This window comes from Anomaloglossus baeobatrachus, chromosome 1 (genome assembly GCF_048569485.1).
Source record: "Anomaloglossus baeobatrachus isolate aAnoBae1 chromosome 1, aAnoBae1.hap1, whole genome shotgun sequence".
Lineage (NCBI taxonomy): Eukaryota > Metazoa > Chordata > Amphibia > Anura > Aromobatidae > Anomaloglossus > Anomaloglossus baeobatrachus.
In genome coordinates this window covers 143177043-143196892 of record NC_134353.1, presented here as the reverse complement: position 1 = coordinate 143196892, position 19850 = coordinate 143177043, and the positions used below count along the sequence as shown (strand labels likewise).

Below are 19850 nucleotides of genomic sequence, written 5' to 3'. Positions count from 1 at the left end.
CAGTATCATACAGGATAGGATTAGATACACAACCCTGCAGACAGTATCACCGGTACACACACAGGTACTCACATGCAGTGGGGTGCGCGCACACACACACACAATCACCCCTGATGGGGACCTTGTGCTATACACACACACATACACACACACACACACACACACACACACACAGCAGCGGGGGGCAGAGCGAGGACTTGGGAGAACGGAGGGAGGGGAGTGTCATTGGAGACGGTAACGGCGGGGGGGAGGGGCGGCGTCAGTAGCTGGGGCAGACAAGGGGCTGGGGAGAACGGAGGGATGGGATGTCATCGGAGACAGTAACGAGGGGAGGGGAGGGGAGGCGCCCCGTACTCACACATCCCGGCAGGTGACAGGGGTAAAGTGGAGCAAACAGCAGACGCTGTGAGCTCCACAATAATGGCGCTGAACTCCACCCTCTGCTGTGATCTGGACAGCCATGGGGGCGCGTCCAGGTCACAGCAGACGCTCACTGTAACGTACTTCATGGTGTCGGAGCCCGACTATCAGAGTCTATGCACAGGGGCTGCCATAAAGGAAGGAGTTACTGTCGTTACACACACGGCAAATCCAGCATGGCAGCCCCCAGTGCCTCCAGTAAAATAAGAATTACATAAAAACTAAATAAGCTGCGATTTTCATTTTGTATTAGAAATACTTTATTTCATAATCACTATTTTTAATACAGAAATAAAAAACCACGATACCTTCCCTTTAACAAAAAAAAAAGCCTATAAAAGTTTGGTATCGCCGCAAACGTGCCGACCTGGAATACTAGATAGGCAGGTCAGATTTACTGTACAATTAAAAGGGTTGTCTGGGGCTTTATTTTACTATGTGCCTACAAACTAGCAGAGGTGACTACCTGCCTGTTGTGCTTGGTGCTTCATATACTAGCAATGGACCACTGCTTTGGTTTAGGGCAGTAAAGGGTTAATGCTTACAGTCCTTTTGCTTTCTAGCTGTGATGGCGGTAAAATAAACATTCCTGATTAGGGGGTTAAAGGAAATCTGTCACCAGGTTTTTGCTCCTTCATCTGAGAGCAGCATAATGTAGAGCCAGAGACCCTGATTCCAGCGATGTGTCACTTACTGAGCTTTGCTGTCATTTTAATAAAATCAATGTTTTCTGTTGCAGATCTAGCAGTTATACAGAGCTCATCAATATGCTGGACTACCTGGCAGCAGAACAAGTAGTTCTGTAATGATAATCTGCTGCTGATTAAACAGTGACTTATGAAAACTACACTAAGCAGCTCAGTAAGTGACACATTGCTGGAATCAGGATCTCTGCCCCTACATTACACTGCTCTCAGATTAGGTGGAAAAAACCTGTTGACAGACTCCGTTTAATAGTAAATGTCTAACACATAACTACCCTTCCTAGGTCCTGTAAGGCAGTCATTATGTATCTGAACAATTTAAATGTATTATTATCCATTCACAGATTCTGAATGGAAACTGTAACTATTATCCATACACAGAACAGCTGCAGAACAATACTAAGCACACGGTACAGGTGAATGCTCCTTATAACACTGTCTATCACAGTAGCACAGCGGAGCACACACTTCTGATTATTGCAGCAGGAGCTGTGTGTGCTCTGCTCTGATTTAGTTGTTCCCAAAAATAAACCACGCAATTGCTTCACCAGCAATTTACTAGAAATGCCGCTAGAGGGCGCTCCACAACTGAAGTCTAATATTATGCAGCGTCTCGTTAGTGCAGGGTATAGTCATGGTTGTCCTCTTGAGCTTTCCCAGGGAAACTTCTGGTGTGTCGTGTTGTGATCTAGCTGCAACAATTCCGGAAACAAGTGAGTGGTGCGCGGTGTGTGTATATACTGTGCATGATATGTACTATAGTGTGTGCCTATGTATATATAGTGCGTACATGCTGTTTGATCTGTATGCGATTTGTGTGTATATGCTCTGTATATAGTGTATGTGTACATGCATATGCTGTGTGTGTGATGTCTATATAGTGTGTATATATTGTGTGCGCACACATATGTGTATATAGCGTGTGACATGCATAAGCTGTGTATGTGATGTGTATATAGTGTAGTGTGTGCGCATCTACTGTGTATTTATGTGTGTGTATATGTATATATATATATTATACTGTATATATGTGTGTGGTATGTATTTGCTGGGAGTGTGATGTGTACATATATGTTGTGTGTATTTGTATGTGGTGTGTAGCAGGGTTATTACACTGTATATACTAAGTGCTGCACTGTACTCCCTGTCACATGATGTGTACTATTGATCCATATATGTATAATCTTGTGCTGTATGTTTCCTTCTTACCGCAGCAGTATAGATGTGATTACCTATGAGCAGTGGTGTGCGTGTGGCTCCTGTGCACGTGATGTACCTATAGATCATTGTATAGATTCCCCAGACCTGGCCGTACACATTGGAGAGCAGAGTCTCTTCTAAACAGGGAGCTGGAAGTAACTTTATTAGGACAATCTGCCCTGTGTGTTCAGGATTTATTGCGGTCATTATATGATTTGTATCCTGCCTTTTTCATTGGTTTTCTCCTCTGTTGTCTCTGAGCTAGTGGGTAGAGACTCGCTGCTATGCTGTCTGCCAATAACATGCTACCGTATGTATGGGAGGAGATTGAACGTTCCCCCCCACCATTTCTCATCAGACTGTATACAAGCGATGAATAACTTCCACATTAGATTATCTACCAATCCCCAAAACAGCAGATTCTGGTGATTTATCTGATGTTTGTGGAACAGGGTCTAAGGGGTACTTCACACACAGCGAGATCGCTACTGAGATCGCTGCTTAGTCACGGTTTTTGTGATCTCATTAGCGATCTCGCTGTGTGTGACACTGAGCAGCGATCTGGCCCCTGCTGTGAGATCGCTGCTCGTTACACACAGCCCTGGTTCGTTTTTTTATTGTTGCTCTCCCGCTGATAAGCACACATCGCTGTGTGTGACAGCGAGAGAGCAACAATCCTGAATGTGCAGGGAGCAGGAGCCGGCGTGTGACCGCCTGCGGTAAGCTGTAACCAAGGTAAACATCGGGTAACCAAGGTGGTTACCCGATATTTACCTTCGTTACCAGCCTCCGCAGCTCTCACGCTGCCAGTCCCGGCTCCTGCTCCCTGCACAGCTAAGCTAAGCGGTGTGCGCTGGTAACTAAGGTAAACATCGGGTAACCATACCCGATGTTTACCTTAGTTACCAGTGTCCACAGCTTCCAGACGCCGGCTCCGTGCAAGCGCACCATCGCTTGCACATCACTGCTGGCTGGGGGCTGGTCACTGGTCGCTGGTGAGATCTGCCTGTTTGACAGCTCACCAGCGACCATGTAGCGATGCAGCAGCGATCCTGACCAGGTCAGATTGCTGGTCGGATCGCTGCTGCATCGCTAAAGTGTGAAGGTACCCTAACACTACTAGTTGGATAATTGCAGCCTCCATAAATCATCACATAAAGATGTCAGATTACCAAATATATACAGGAAGATTAGATTCCAGTATATGTGGGGATGATGGCTTCACATTATCAGAAGACCTCTCTGCAGACAGCGCAGTGCATGGGCTGGAGCTAATTTAGGCCAATGTATTGGTGCCTCATTTGCTAGATACTATTATATATGGATATATTGAATTTCTGTTTTCTCCCCAGTTGTGATCTCATTTCTGGCAGCAATTTCGTCACCATGGCTGAATATTCTCATGTGAAGTCCACCAAGCTGGTGCTGAAGGGAATGAAGGATAAAAGGTAAGACGTTGTGGAAGTTAAATGCGGTAGATTTCTTTTAATGATATATAGACAAACTACGTTAAAAACCAGATATATTAGTATGAGCTCTCCTATGACCCCCAAGTGAGGGTGGAACAACAAAGTGATTTGTAAGACCCTGGTCACGCAACCAGGTCACAATTCTGTGGCCTCTGGACTGGAGCCCGGTGCACCACTTCCTACCAGCTGACATCCGTGGCTCATCTGTTGATTGGCCGGCCTGCCGAGCTGTTGCAGAGTGACGCACACATGATGTTGCACCAGGCTGACTAATCAAAAGAAGAGCCACGGATGCCAGGAGGACAGAAGCGGTTCACAGGGCTCCAGTCCAGCGGCCACAGAATGTCGGCCAGGTCATTGGATCCGGGTTCTGCAAATTCATACACTCATCTCTAGTGCCGGCAACAACTAATCTCTTCCATAACAGCTGCAGTTAAAGTAAGAATGATGACAAATGCAAAGATTGTGCAGATAATTGCACAGCGAAGCTCCTCCTACAAATGAGAAATGGCAGGAATTTTTCTTTCCTTTACCTGTTTGAAACTTTAGAAGTCAATGCTTCTTTCCGGGTCTCATAGAGATAGAAAGAACCATTCTCCCTCTATGCCAGGGCTGCTCCTTTATGGTTAGGTTTACCGTGAAGCGCAGCGCCAGCTTCCCTGCACTGTATACACTGGATGTGTGTATGACTGTGCACTGCGTGTTCTGCTTCTGTGTATTTGTATATTTTCTATACAACTCTAACTTATGCTATGGCAGGCATTAGATCTCAAATTATGACTTCTCTTTGTCAGAAGAATTTCTGCCCCCAAACTATACATATGTGCATGTAGCTCTTGCAAAGACAAGTCATGTAATACCTGTACCTGCTAGTTCTTCCGATACTGAGAAATCAGGGATTGCACTTTGTAAGTCTCCGCTTTTTTCAGTTCTAATCCCCGTCCAGTGCTGCCGCCTCCTGGAGGACTGACCGTCTATGCTGTGTGACGTCTGGCAAAGGAGCGGTCAGTCATGTAGGAGGAGGCTGCGCAGGGCGGGAGAGATGGAGCCGTACAGACAGGGGATTCCACATGCCAAAAAAGCGAATGTACATATCAATTGAAACACTGATTTCTCAGTACCTGGGAAATGAACTGTCTGGCTGGATGTGTCTTTACCACAGCTACATTTGCATATAAGAGTTTTAGGGGTTCAGATTCTGCTGACAGATTCCCTTGTCATAGTCATGACCCACAGACAGCAGCAATCCGTGCCCAGTTTCATGATTGGGTATGTCCTCTTTGTGCATTGGGAGACATCGGTCTATGTACTGGAGCGAGGAGACGCAGGTAGCACTGGACTAGTCAGGTTTATAGTCCCCAGACAGCTCTTCACACTTTGTTTTCTGTGATACGCTGCGATGTGACGTACCTGATCGCATTCGCACAGCCAGGGTCTGATTCTTGTCACCTGTGGATCTGGCAGTATGAATCTAGTGAAAGGTTCCCTTTAACAACAAAAACATGGAGCTTTTTGTGTAAATGGCCCACTCATGATATGGTATGGTGGGACCCCACTGATGGCACAGAGGGAAGGAGGATTTTATATCCTGCAATGTTATTAGAATGCCAGGAACTTGTATATTAGGTTATCACTGTATATAAATATATTAGAGGGCATCAGTCATGACATTATACAGCTCCATTGTAGCTTTCCAAACCATTTCTTTTTGGCACTAGATAGTGAAAAATAAACCTCTGTAATGAGCTGAGCACAGTGAACGAAAATGTACCCGATGGATTACAGCCGAGGTTTCTTGGGTAATTTCTAAGTTACTTCTCCTGCTCTTAGCCTTGACAATGGCATGTTTGCCAGGGTGAATCCGAGCGAATAACAACCAGCTGCTGGCTTAGTGGCCACAACCCAAGTGACAAGTTCCTTTTACTATACAGTGTGTCCACCCATGTCTTGTCCACCGCCATTAACTTGAGAACGGCAGCAGCTATAGGCATAGAAGTGGTGTCTAGGTATAGTAAAGTAGCCATGCGCTACACAATGAAACCACCTATAGCACCACCTGGTGGAAAACAACGGAGTTAGCATTTTTATCTTGAAAATGGAATGAGATAGAGGAAAAAAAAAGTGAATTAAAAAATTGTAGGGCATCATCAATTCAATACAAATCGACATCTTGCATACAAAAATGCTATGATATGAAACCAATGACCCCCCCCCCCCCTCCCCAAAACATTGAATGCTGGTCCCGCATATGGCGCTCATTTAACTTTGATGCTCAAAGTGGCCACCATAAGCTGCAATGCACATCTGGACTCTGGACAGCATACTGTATCTTGCTGCACGTTGTGCAATATGGTAGGTGACACGTTTGCACAAGCATCAGTGATACGTCATCGTAGGTCCTGCAGTGTTGGTGGAGGGGGTCGCATACACCTGCTGTTTGATGTGACCTCGAAGAAAGAAGTCCAATGGGGTCAGGTCAGGTGAGCGTGGAGGCCACTCCACACAGCCACCATACCCAATGACTTGTAGGAAGGTCTCCATGAAGTATCGCTTCACGTCCGCAGCCTTGTGAGTTTTGCACATTCTAATCATAGCATTTCTGTATGAAAGGTGTCGATTCGTATTGAATTGATGATGCCCTACAATTTTGTAATTCACTTTTTTTCTCTATCTCATTCCGTTTTCGAGAAAAAAATGCTAACTCCGTTGTTTTCCACCAGGTGACACTATAGGAGGTTTCATTGCGTAGTGCATGGATACTTTACTATACCTAGACACCACTTCTATGCCTATAGCTGCCGCAGTTCTCAAGTTAATGGCGATGGACAGGATATGGGTGGACACACTGAATAAGTACCACTTATCCAAAGTAACCAATCTGCTACCGCTATAGAAAGCAAGATGTCATCTGTCTCTTACCAGCTAGACATGGCGGTGACCGGGGATTTCAGTCTCATCTTTATGGTCACTGATCTTACTATCTCCACACATGTATACACACGCTGGGTAATGTGGGCGTCCTGTACTGCAGTAATGGTGCAGCCATATTAACCTGTTCCAGAGAGCTGCACAGACTGATAGTAAACTCATCATTTCTTTTCAGCAAGAAAAAGAATAAAAGTGGTAAAAGGAAAAGAGATGAATGTAAAGATGACGCCCCGGATATTGTCGGTAAGTGAAGTGATGACCATTACTGAATTTACTCATAGTCCATATCAAGAGAGGGTCGGTGATATCTCCGTATAAGAGAGCAGGTAACATCTCCCCTCTCCTCTCCACATCATCTGCTGGAGTGGACGGAGCCTGCAAAACATTGTATTTACTGGTGGCAGCATGTAATGTAGACCACTGAAGGTGCCACGTAGTGCACATTATCTCGTCTTTAATGTAGCAGCAACTTGCATTATGGCCATAAACACATACAAATGCAACTCTGTGTGTTCATCTGAGCTGCAAAGTCAGAAAGTGCCTGTGGCTGTCCAGTCTTCATCAGAAAGAGTGCTGCCTTTAAGAAGCTCCGGATAATTACCAAGATATGTAGTATATGGTTTATCAGTGTGGAAGTCTGCAAAAACCTGAAATATTATATCCCACAATGCAACAGACAAAGTAGGAAACATCAGATGATCCAGTAGAGAGACCTTACATCATTGACCCTCGCGTTGAAACGGCTAATTTTAGCTTTCCATACATGGGTCTAGATGACAGCCATGGAAGGTGTGCTTATACTTATCCTACCTATATTTGGCAAATTACTTGTATTTTTAAAATATGAAACTACATTGGTTTCTTCCGTCTCCTAATGGCAGCACAAGTCCATCTTCCACCCATACTGGGGGCGTCTTGTAACACTGTGCAAGGAGACAGCGATTCTTGTTTGGATTGGAGCTAGTGCAATATAGTGTAATGTGATTGGGCAGCACCTCCTCCCATACTGATGAGTAATACACAGCACATGTTGGGTGCGGGTGTATGGAGCAGGCGGAGTAGCTGAGCCCGCTCCATACCTGGCCAATGCAGAATGACTTATACAGCTGACATAAGTCTGTAACGTGAGCAACCAGAGCTAGCTATGATCACTGCTTACTCAATGAAATGGGTTGTGCCACTTTAGGCATCCATGGCCTCCTCCCATGAGGCAATCAGAGGGTGCGTTGCTGAAGGACACCCCATCTTTGTACTCCTGCGCTGCCCAACCAAAGACGGGGCTTCATAAAAGGTCTATTAGATTACATGGCTATGTACTGCAATACAGTATAAATGCTATATATAGAATGGGAACCCATCACCAGGTTTTTGCTCCCCCATCCGAGATCAGCATAATGTAGAGACTGAGACCCTGATTCCAGTGATGTGTCACTTACTGAGCTTTTTGCTGTCATTTTGATGAATCCATGTTTTCTCTGCTGCAGATCTAGCAGTTAGTTATACAGAGATCATGAATATGCTGGACTACCTGGCAGAATGACCAAGTAGTCCTCTAATGATCTACTGCTGATTAAACAGTAATTTTATCACAACTACACTAAGCAGCCTGGCAAGTGACACACCCCTGGAATCAAGATGTCTGCCCCTACATTATGCTGCTGTCAGATTAGGTGGCAAAAACCTGGTGACAGATTCCCTTTAAATGATCAGTGTTTCAAGTCTCCTGTGGGGACTGAATAGAAGTTTGATTTTATTTTTTATTTGTTTCACCTCTCTTTTCAACCTTTAAAAATAATGTATCCAATCTATAAAAAATATAAACAATAAATGAGTGAAGCAAAAGGGGGAAAAAAAGTATGGAACCAAAAAAATGTAAAAAATGTACTTTGTTGTGGGTTGTTTTTTTTTTTTTTTTTTAGTTGCCACACTATACCCAAAAAAATTAAATAAAAAGCTTTGAAAATGTAAGTTGTTCAAAATTATATCAATAAAATCATTAGCTTGCCTTACAAAAAAAAATTATTTTATATAGGGGGGTGTTTAACCACTTTAATTAGAAATAAAACATTAGTAACAATACAAATTTGATGATCCAGCTGACCTGGAGAAACTTTTTTACCGTACAATGAATGACGTAAAATCCAAAAAATAATCACTGGTGGAATTGTAGTTTGTTTTGCCATTTAATTAACACTTTGAATTTACCCATTGTCCAAAACATGATATTGTAAAATGGCTTGTGTCATTCAAAATTACATCTCATCCCACAAAAAACAAGGCCTCATATGGATGTGTAAACAAAACTAAAACATGATGACTCTTGAAACAAAAAACAAAAAATTTGGTTGGGCAAGAAGCGGTTAAAAAAATGTTGTTCTGCTTATTGGATGTTGGTTTTATTTATGCAGTGATATTTTACATTGTAATTCTGCTTATTTTAGGAAATTGGTGGGCGGTGAAATCCTTGGGTGACATTACAGGGACGGTAGCGATAGAAATGGACAAAGGCGCTTACATCCATGCTCTGGACACTGGACTGTTCACCATTGGAGCCCCCCACAAGGGTGAGCACGGAGCAGAATACTTTACCTAGGAGCAATCTTCACTGGACGTGTGCGCTCTGTTATGTACAAAATATGTATTTGTCATATTCTAACCAATGGCAAAAGAAATGACAGGTGTTTTCTTTTAGGACAATCCTTTTTATAGCCAAATGGACAGCGAAAATTCCTTCCATACAGTCATTTAGAAGGGCAAATGGCCCTCATACAGAGTGTGCTGCCGCCCCCCATTTACCAGTTTTAGCGTACGCTCACACGAGCGTATGAATCAGACTAGTGCAATGCAAGAAAGTCTCTCATTGCCCTCGGACCAATGTTCGGAGAGCACTGGAGAGCAGTGGGTCAGCTTTTTTCTTAGGCTAGTTACACACTTGCGTTTTTTTCCTTCAGTCGCAATCCGCCGTTTTGGAAAAATCTGTTCACGGATTCCGCTGCTTCCCATTAGACTTGTATTGACGACGCATTGCGACTGATGGTCCTGCGTTGCATCCGCCGCCCGATGCTGCGTTGCATCCGCCGGACGGAAAGAACGCAGCATGTAGCGTTTTTCTGCGCTTCTCTGAGCGTAAAAAAAATTGCAATGTGCTGGATTCTCTCGGCGTCCGTCATTTTTATAATGGAAGACTATGGTGGCGGAATCCGTCATTTGACAGATTCCTGTGACGGATCCGTTTTTACACAACTGCGCATGCTCAGTTGAGTAATTGTTGAAAAAAAAAAGCTACAACGGATTCCGTAGTTTTGCAGTATCCGTCGCATCAGTTGTGCCACTATATGCAACGCATCCGTTACATCCGTCACATAACGCAATGCGACGGACGACGCACAACGCAAGTGTGAAAGTAGCCTAATCCAGATTCTGGATGAGAGAAAAGTTGCAACATGCTGTGATTTGCTGCCAATATCGTCCGAGACTCACAAATACAAGTTAATGGGTGTGAGAAAAAAAAACGGACACCACACGGATGGCACATAGAGGATCCTAGTGACGTCCGTTTTTATGGATACATTACTATCATGTAGAACACTGTAAATGGTCATGTAAGGCTTTGTTCGCACGCTGCGTTTTTTGCTGCGTTTTTGAGCCCTTTTAGTGAAAAGATTTGACTTAACGCATTGGGAAAAAACTCGGTAAAAAAACACAGTAAAATGTGGCTAAAACGCATGCTGAGGGAGCGTTTTTTTTGGGACCAAAAATGTGCATCTTTGTGGTCACCACAAACATGCAGTGTGCGTACATAGACTAAATGACTAGCTGCTGAGAAAAAAACGGATTGCACACTGAGCGCACACTGACAACACATGGATGACAAGTGAGAAACAATTGTCCTACTCTCCTGGATGAGAGTGGGACTGCTTTTTCATACGTTCGTGTGAGTCCAGCCTGAAGCAGGATGCACTTGTAGACTCGCTCACCTGCTGCTGCCCCAGTGGCCATCTACAATTGTAAAAAGAAGTCGTCTTGATGTAAAAACTCCTTTTCGACACATGACGTACATATAAAGCACATGTCTGGTTGGAGTTTATGGAATGTGTTCAGGAGCAGAGCCTGTACAGTATACAATGGCTGTGTAATACAGTGATCATCTGCCTGCAGCTGCAGTGATCGGAGATATTTCAGATCCCGGCAGCTTAGTCCATTAGATACAGCCAGTGTTCATCTCATTGACTACCCCCTTTCAGCAAAATGATGGCAGAAAGCCTAGGGATGGTTATAGCAGTCAGGGGCCCAATGAATGCCACCCTGTTTCCCATAGTAGTACTATCACAGACAGGGCTTAATGGGGTTTTCTGCTTTCAAGACTAGCTGTGTACCCAACTGCAGTGTCTTGTAAAAGAGACAGTGCTTTACTCCCCCTCCCCTAGTCCAGCACCAAGTCTCCACAGCTGATCCCGCTATCTTGTTGCTGCCTGGTTTGCATATTGTGTACATATTCCCCATCAGTTAATGGACTTTCCAGATAGATCTGTAACATTATATTATTATATTCTATGTGTATATATTAGGGAGCTGCATAAACAGCAGTCTTCTAATATACTTGTATTATCCGGATCATCTACAAGCAGTAATAAGGCAGTATTCTGTGTACAGACCACAGACACGTCACTGTAAACCAGCCGGTGTCGGGGACTCTGTCGGGAAAGTGATGAACGGCTTCCATCTCTTTCTTGTTATCACTTCTACATTATACAGTCATTATCTCTGAACTTAACAAACGTTAATATCTTCCCTTCCAGAAGACGAAGGTCCGGCTCCCCCGGAGCAGTTCACGGCTATTAAGCTATCAGACTCAAGGTAATAACCATTTATAATGATGGGATCGTATTGCATTGTATACAAGATGTTATTGAGGCGCATTTCATGTATTTACTGATCGTAACATCTCATTCTTTTGAAGGATTGCGCTGAAGTCTGGATATGGGAAGTACTTGGGAATAAACTCAGACGGCCTGGTAATGGGGCGCTCAGACGCGATTGGCGCTCGGGAGCAGTGGGAGCCCGTGTTTCAAGATGTAAGTTGTGGTTTCTGCTTTCTCTCTGCAGTACTTATTATCTATAAAGTACATCTTCCAGCCATGTAGTTATCAGGTCCAAAGCTCTGTGCTGATCCATATCATATGTGTCCTCTGATGATAGGCCTAACGAGGACCTCGGGGTCTTCATGTTACAAGGCTATTACAGGAAATCACTAAAAGGACAATACAGAAGAGTGGCCAAGTATTGTACCAGCAAGAAAACAACACTGAAAAATTAAAAAATATTTAATCATGCCATTTATCACCATTATTGAAAAGAGACATTTCTCTGACGCCTCATTGGGGGACACAGGACCATGGGTGTTATGCTGCCTATCCATAGGAGGACACTAAGTAGATGCAAAAGCATAGCTCCTCCTCTGCAGTATACACCCCCTGGCCAGGCCAGGAAGCCTCAGTTTTAGCTTAGTGTCTGTAGGAGGCACTTTCTTTCAAGGTTTGTTATTTTTTGAGGGCGACGGTTTCCTTTTGGGACCGATCTCCCACTACCATCAACGGGAGGGAACGCCTCCACGTACCCCCTCCTGCGACGCTGGATCCTGGGCTGGACGACGGGTTCCACAGACACCGATTTTTCCAAAGCCCAGGGTAGAGGCCTATGCCCCTAAAGCCCAATTCCTCAGCCCCTCTCTGCAGGCTCTGAGTTGAATATGGCACCAATTTCTCAGCCCCTCTTTGCAGGCTTTGAGTTGAATATGGTACCGTCGTGACTGGACACAGCAAGCTGAATCTGCTATTTTCACTGCCTGTAAAGCAGTGTTTAAGGTGAGATTCCCCCCTGACTGGTTTCCCAGACAAAGGGAGAAAAGACGCTGCAGGGAAGGCCCCAGGACATCTACAGTATTTATTATGAGAAAGTCCCTTGCTGAGTGAAAGGAGGAGAGAAGGATCCTGAACACACAGGGTTAACTTTTCTCTAGCTTGCTGGCTGGAGGAGGGGGAAGTCACTCCTGTTTGCAGAGAATCTGCACAGATAATTTCCTGGTGGCAGGGGGAGTGCACAGAGCTCAGGGACTTATGCTGTTTATTTGCTCTAGCAGAAAAGCCGGCTGGTAACCACCAGTGACAAGCTGTGTGCTGACTGGAGGGAGGAAAACTATCAGAAGCTCCCTTCCCGCCGTTTTTTACTACCCACAGCGGGGGGGGGGGGCACACTGACTTCATCTCCGCGCTCTTTTAGCACTAAGCCCCGCCCCCCTCAGGAATGCGTGCGAAGATCTCCATAGAGCTTCATCCTTCCTGAGGATAGGGCCATCGGCTGATTCTGGGATTCTGGTGAGGTGCTTGCTTCACTTGCAGCTCTGCTGAGCATTGCTCCCCCTCCTGGCATACTCCTATTAGGAACATGCAGAATTCTAAGGGCACTAAGAGTGCTAAAGCCCACATAGTCTATTATTCAGCCTGCACTGCCTGCCACGCTGAGTTACCACGTAAACACACCTCTTCTCTCTGTGAGTCCTGTGTCCCTATAGCTCCCCAAGACCCCCCTGCTACCACCGCCGCAACCGTCAGCCCAGAGCCTAGGGCTCCCAGCCCACCGGAATGGGCCAGTTTCTGTCCCAATCCATGGAAAAACTGTCACAGAACCTGGTGCTGGCTATGCAATGTCGTCCTCCACACCCTTCTGGGTCCCTGGACGGAACGCAGCCTGAGGATACCCCTATGGAGGATCCTTTTGAGGTAATCCGGGCACATGCTTCACCGGTTGCAGGGATCAGGAAAAGATCACACGGCCGGGTATCTCCAGCGGGCTCTCCCTCGGGATCACACAGGGCAGGCTCTCGCACACGCTCCACGACTTCTGAAGAGATGGAGGAGGGAGAATGCTGTTTGTACCAGGATGATTCCTTGGTTTCACCCTCCCAAGATGATCAAACTGCAATAGACTCCCTTATAGCAGCAATCAACCAAGCTCTGCATGTGGAGGATCCCCCATCCACTACCACTGACCATGTGGTCTCCTTTAAGAGGGCAAGGAAACCCCAAAAGGTTTTCGCTGATCACCCAGAGTTTCAGGATATCCTCACAAAGCAAAGGGAGAAGCCTGACAGGCGCTTCGGTAACCGTAAACTCATGGAGTCCCGGTACCCTTTTGCCCCACCTGCCCCTAAGGGCTGGGTCGACCCCCCCCCGGTCTCCCGCCTTGCCACAAAAACGCTCCTGTCGTTACCCGATGGTTCCTCCATCAAGATCCCCCCGACAGACAGACAAGTGGAGCACCTCGCCCGCTCTGTCTTTGAGGCTGCGGGTTCCTCCCTCTCGCCCTCCTTTGCCTCTGTGTGGGTCGCAAAGGCGATCTCGGTCTGGGCAGAATCCCTTAACACTTCGCTTGAGGAATCCCAGTTCCCTCATTCCGTCACAGAGGTAACAGCTCAAATTGCCGCTGCGGCGGAGTACCTCATGCAGGCCTCCATTGATGCTGCTACCCTCGCAGCTTTTGCCGCCTCAAATACCATAGCCATCCGTAGAGCTCTCTGGCTCCGACAATGGCGAGCGGACTCTGCTTCTAAGAAGTCTCTCACAGGCCTTCCCTTTTTTCCAGACCGATTGTTTGGCGAACGTCTGGAAAAGCTCATTTCTGACGCCAGCTGAAGCCCAGGACGACCTTCACCAGGCGTCCACAGTCCTCGTTCCGCTCCTTTCGGAACTCATTTGGTTGGTCGACATCCCGCTCTGCCCCGCCACTAGCCGCGGACTACGCAGGGACCGACCTTCTCAACTCTCCCCGAAACCCACTTCGTCATGGCAGCCTAGACCGAAACAGTCCAGGACTAGGGAGACTCGTCCACGATGTTTACCTCCCTCATGACTCCTTTGGCGCCCCCGGAAGACACACTCATTGTAGCAGGGTCGACTGCGGCTCTTTTCAACACATCTGGGCTGCCGCCTCAGACGACAAATGGGTGCAAGACCTTGTGTCTTCCGGTTACCACATAGAATTTCGGACCAGACCCCCGAGTCGGTTCCTTCTCTCAAACCCCCCAAAGACTCGAAAACGACGCGAGGCCTTTTTCTCAGCAATCCACTCGCTCCAAACAGCAGGAGTGATAATACCCGTCCCGGACGACGAGAAGTTCAGGGGTTTTTTATTCCAACCTCTTTGTGGTCCCCAAAAAGGATGGGGTCAGTTCGACCCATCCTGGACCTCAAACACCTGAACAAACATGTGCACGTACGGAGATTCAGAATGGAGTCCCTAAGGTCCATTATTGCATCCATGGTCGAAGGAGAATTCCTCGCCTCCATAGATATCAAAGACGCGTACCTGCACATACCCATCGCTCCAAATCACCAAAAGTTCCTCCGCTTCGCAGTTCAGGACTCCCATTTTCAATTCGTAGCCCTACCCTTCGGCCTTGCCACCGCACCAAGGGTCTTCACCAAAGTCATGGCGGCCGCCATTAGCGTCCTTCACGCCAGGGGAGTAGTCGTTCTCCCTTACTTGTACGACTTCCTCATCAAGGCCCCTCCTTACGCGACTGCTCAACCAGCGTACAGATCACCTTAGACACCCTATCCCGCTTAGGGTGGCTACTGATTCTAGACAAATCATCCCCGGTCCCAGCACGATCCATCACCTTCCTGGGCATGTCCCTGGACCTCCGTCGGGGCTTGATCTATCTCCCTCAGGACAAGGCGATCGCTCTTCGACAAGCGGTACGCTGCCTTCTACGTCCTCCGTCTCGCTCCATTCGATTCAGCATGAAGGTGCTCGGCAGGATGGTGGCGGCTATGGAGGCAGTACCTTTTGCTCGACTGCACCTCCGCCCACTGCAGCTAGTCCTTCTTCTAGCTGCCTGGAACAAGAGCCCCTTCTCCCTGGACAAACATTTTCACCTGATGCCTTAAGTCAGGTATGCACTCCGCTGGTGACTTCGGTCCTCATCCCTATCGAAGGGGAGATCTTTTCTCCCAGTAAACTAGCTGGTCCTGACCACGGACACCAGCCTCCTAGGCTGGGGAGCAGTGTACCGGCACCACACTGCTCAAGGACGTTGGACGTCCCAGGAGTCTTCCCTACCCATAAACATCCTGGAAATCCGCGCAATCTTCCTCGTGCTCAGGGCGTTCTGCCCTCTGCTAGTGGGTTGTCAGATTCGAGTCCAATCGGACAATGCGACAGCTGTAGCCCATATCAATCGGCAGGGTGGCACCCGCAGCAAAGCGGCTTATCTCGAGGCCCACAAGATCCTCAGCTGGGCCGAGTCAACTGGGTCAGTGATATCAGCGGTACACATACCGGGGGTAGAGAACTGGGCAGCAGACTTTCTAAGTCGCCAAGGCCTGGCCGCCGGAGAATGGTCTCTCCACCCAGAAGTGTTTCTACACATCTGCACTCGCAGGGGCACACCAGACGTGGATCTAATGGCCTCAAGGTTGAACGCAAAGGTACCTGCGTTCATAGCCAGGTTACGCGACCCGCATGCCATCGGCGCGGATGCTCTAGTCTGCTCCTGGCACCACTCCCGCCTGCCTTACATACCGTATTTTTCGGACCATAAGACGCACTTTTTTCCTCCAAATTTGGGAGGAAAGTGTGGGGTGCGTCTTATGGTCTGAAGCTGCGGGGTAGGGAGCTGTGGGGAGTCAGCGCTATGCAGTGGGATCACAGGAGGCAGGGAGGGTCGCTGCTGCAGGATGCCGGCTGCTGGAGAAACCACGTGTGCCCGCTGCTTAAAGTCAGTGAATATTCATTAGCTGCTCCCCGCTCACCTCTCTCTGCAGTCAGCGGGGAGCTAATGAATACTTGTTTAATGTAAACAGCGGTCACACGTGGGAGCTCCAGACGCCGGCTTCCTGCAGCGGCTGGGGAGACTGTGTGTCCGCTGTGTAGGAGGCAGGAGCAGGGTGCCGCTGCAGTCATGTATGGCCCGGGGGGAAGTGCACATCACTGCAGTGTCCCGGCCAGAGCACGGCATACCTTCACAGCACAGCCGCAGTCTCTGTGCTGAGGGCTCAAATTACTTTCACTTTGCTCCTGCTGCCTTTACACTAGAAACAGTCTCCCGTAGCTGACAAGGACCTACAGTGATGTAATGCAGAGGGGTGGGCCAGGGCAGCACAGAACAGCACAGTGCCCGCCTCTTCATTACATCACTGCAGGTCCTCTTCAGATATGGCAGACTTTGTTTGTAATGCCAGGACCAAACTGAAGCATGGTGAGCAGCACATCAGTAAAAGTAAGGCAATAAATAATATATAAAGGCATTACTGTACACCTGGATGGGGTTGGATTATATATATATATATATATATATATATATATATATATATATATATATATATATATATATATATATATATATATATATATATATATATATATATATATATATATATATATATTATATGTATGTGTATATCTTTACACACGCATACACACACACACTATATAACTATATACACACAGACACACACACATTATATACACACAGACACACACACACTATAACTATACACACACACACACACACACACACACACACACACACTCCAGATTGGAGGATCACACACATAATGATGGGGAACATACATATTCCACGATGGGGGCCATATATACAAGGTACCGAGAAAGGAGGATATGAGGACAGAATTTGGGGATATTATTACCTCAGTAACACTGTCAGCAGTAAAATAACAGTGTGTCATGACCACATTCTTTTACTTTAATTTTATTTTTTTATATTTTTTCCTCCTCTAAAACAAGGGTGCGTCTTATAGTCCGGTGCGTCTTATAGTCCGAAAAATACGGTATTTCCACCTCTACCCCTGCTGCCACGGGTAATCAGGAAGATCAAGGCAGAGGGAGTCCCGGTGATACTGATAGCACCGGACTGGCCCAGGCGCTCCTGGTACGCTGAATTAGTACAAATGCTCGCAAACGTACCGTGGCGCCTTCCAGACATCCCAGTCTTGCTGACCCAAGGGCCCATTTGCCATCAGAACTCCAGAGCCCTGAAGCTGACGGCATGGCCATTGAGACCTGGGTATTAACAAGAGCGGGATTCTCCCCCACGGTTATTTCCACCATGATCAGCGCCCGAAAGCCTGCTTCATCCCACATTTACCACCGTACGTGGAAAATCTTCCTTTCATGGTGCAGAGAAACTAACGTCCAGCCTATTCCTCTGGCCAAACCTAGAATTCTCGACTTTCTGCAGTCTGGCTTGCAAGCGGGGTTGGCTCTCAGTTCCCTTTAAAGGGCAGGTCTCAGCGCTCTCAATCTTCCACCAATGCCGCCTGGCTCAAAAACCGCAAGTCAAGACCTTCCTCCAGGGCGTTTCCCATCTAGTTCCCCCGTACAAACGGCCACTGGACCCATGGGACCTCAATCTCGTTCTGGACGGTCTCCAGAGGTCTCCCTTTGAACCTCTCAAGGAATCCTCCCTTGCTCTTCTGTCCTGGAAGGTAACATTCCTGGTGGCAATTACGTCCATCAGACGGGTTTCGGTGCTGGCAGCACTCTCTTGCCGCAAGCCTTTTCTGATCTTTCACCAGGACAAGGTGGTTCTGCGCCCCCTTCCGGATTTTCTTCCAAAGGATCCTACCCCGTTTCATTTGAACGAGGACATTGTTCTGCCTTCCTTTCGTCCACACCCAGTTCATAGGGTGGAAAGGTCTCTGCATTCGTTAGACCTCGTCAGAGCTCTCAGATATTACATATCCAGGACAGCCCCCTTTAGGAAAACGGACTCTTTGTTCGTCATTCCTGAGGGGCCTAAGAAGGGACAGGCAGCTTCAAAGGCAACTCTGGCTCGCTGGATTCGCTCTGCGATCCAGGAAGTCTAACGCTTGCAACTCAAGCCCATTCCTAGTGGGCTGCGGGCTCATTCCACACGAGCAGTTGGCGCTTCGTGGCCATTTGGCATCAGGCTTCAGTGGAACAGGTGTGTAAGGCTGCGACCTGCTCTAGCCTACATACGATTTCAAAGCATTACAGAGTCCATACCCAGTTTTCAGCTGAGGCAAATCTGGGTAGGAAAATTCTGCAAACGGCAGTAGAGCACCTCTCTCAGTAGGTGCTCCAGGCTGTCTGGAACTGGTTCCTAGTCCTTGGGTTGCGTTATCTTGTTTTTTTTTTTACTTTTCCCACCCATGGACTGCTTTAGGACGTCCCATGGTCCTGTGTCCCCCAATGAGGCGTCAGAGAAAAACAGATTTTTGTGTACTCACCGTAAAATCGTTTTCTCTTAGCCATCATTGGGGGACACAGCACCCACCCTGTTGCCCTGTTGCGCCTTGGTTCTCTCAGTACCTTATTTGGTTATGACTCTTCTTTTCTCTTGTTCCTCTGAGAAGTTTTTACTGTTTTTTTTTTCTCCTACTGCTTGTGTACTAAAACTGAGGCTGCCTGGCCCAGCCAGGGGGTGTATACTGCAGAGGAGGAGCTATGCTTTTGCATCTACTTAGTGTCCTCCTATGGATAGGCAGCATAACACCCATGGTCCTGTGTCTCTCAATGATGGCTAAGAGAAAACGATTTTACGGTAAATACACAAAAATCCGTTTGTTTTTTTTTCAGGTTTTTCCGTGCATACGGTTCAAAAAGCTGTAAAAACTTCTCTTTTCAATATCCATTAAATTTAGCATCTTTTTTCATGATGTTTATAGTCTAATTTTTTTATGTCATTTTCATACTTTTATTTTTCCTGATATAAATATTTTCATTTATTTTTTAATGACAACAAAGAACCAGTGAAATACATTTTAATAATAATATAATAATATATTTATTCACTTATATAGCGCTATTAATTCCACAACACTTTACATACATTGGCAACACTGTCCCCATTGGCTCACAAACTAAATTCCCTATCTGTATGTTTTTGGAGTGTGGGAGGAAACCCACGCAAACACGGGCAGAACATACAAACTCCGTGCAGATGGTGTCCCTAGTGGGACTAGAACCCAGGACCCCAGCGCTGCAAGGCTGCAGTGCTAACCACTGAGCCACCGTGCCGCCCACCCAAAAATTTCAAAATTTGTTTCCTTTTACATAACAATTATTTTATATATCGGACATGTTT

The 19850-nt window shown here is 46.7% G+C and overlaps 1 protein-coding gene across 1 annotated transcript in view; it reads left to right on the top strand.

Annotated features, from left to right (window-relative positions):
* Positions 1 to 1739: 1739 nt before the first annotated feature.
* Positions 1740 to 19850, top strand: part of FRG1 (FSHD region gene 1) — a 35639-nt gene continuing 17528 nt past the window's right edge. Inside the window, exons 1-6 of the mRNA XM_075334459.1 lie at positions 1740 to 1837; positions 3677 to 3772; positions 6897 to 6964; positions 9163 to 9285; positions 11521 to 11578; positions 11682 to 11796. Of these exons, the coding sequence (XP_075190574.1) occupies positions 3711 to 3772; positions 6897 to 6964; positions 9163 to 9285; positions 11521 to 11578; positions 11682 to 11796 (426 nt within the window). The 5' untranslated portion in view covers positions 1740 to 1837; positions 3677 to 3710. The remainder of the gene's footprint in view (positions 1838 to 3676; positions 3773 to 6896; positions 6965 to 9162; positions 9286 to 11520; positions 11579 to 11681; positions 11797 to 19850) is intronic.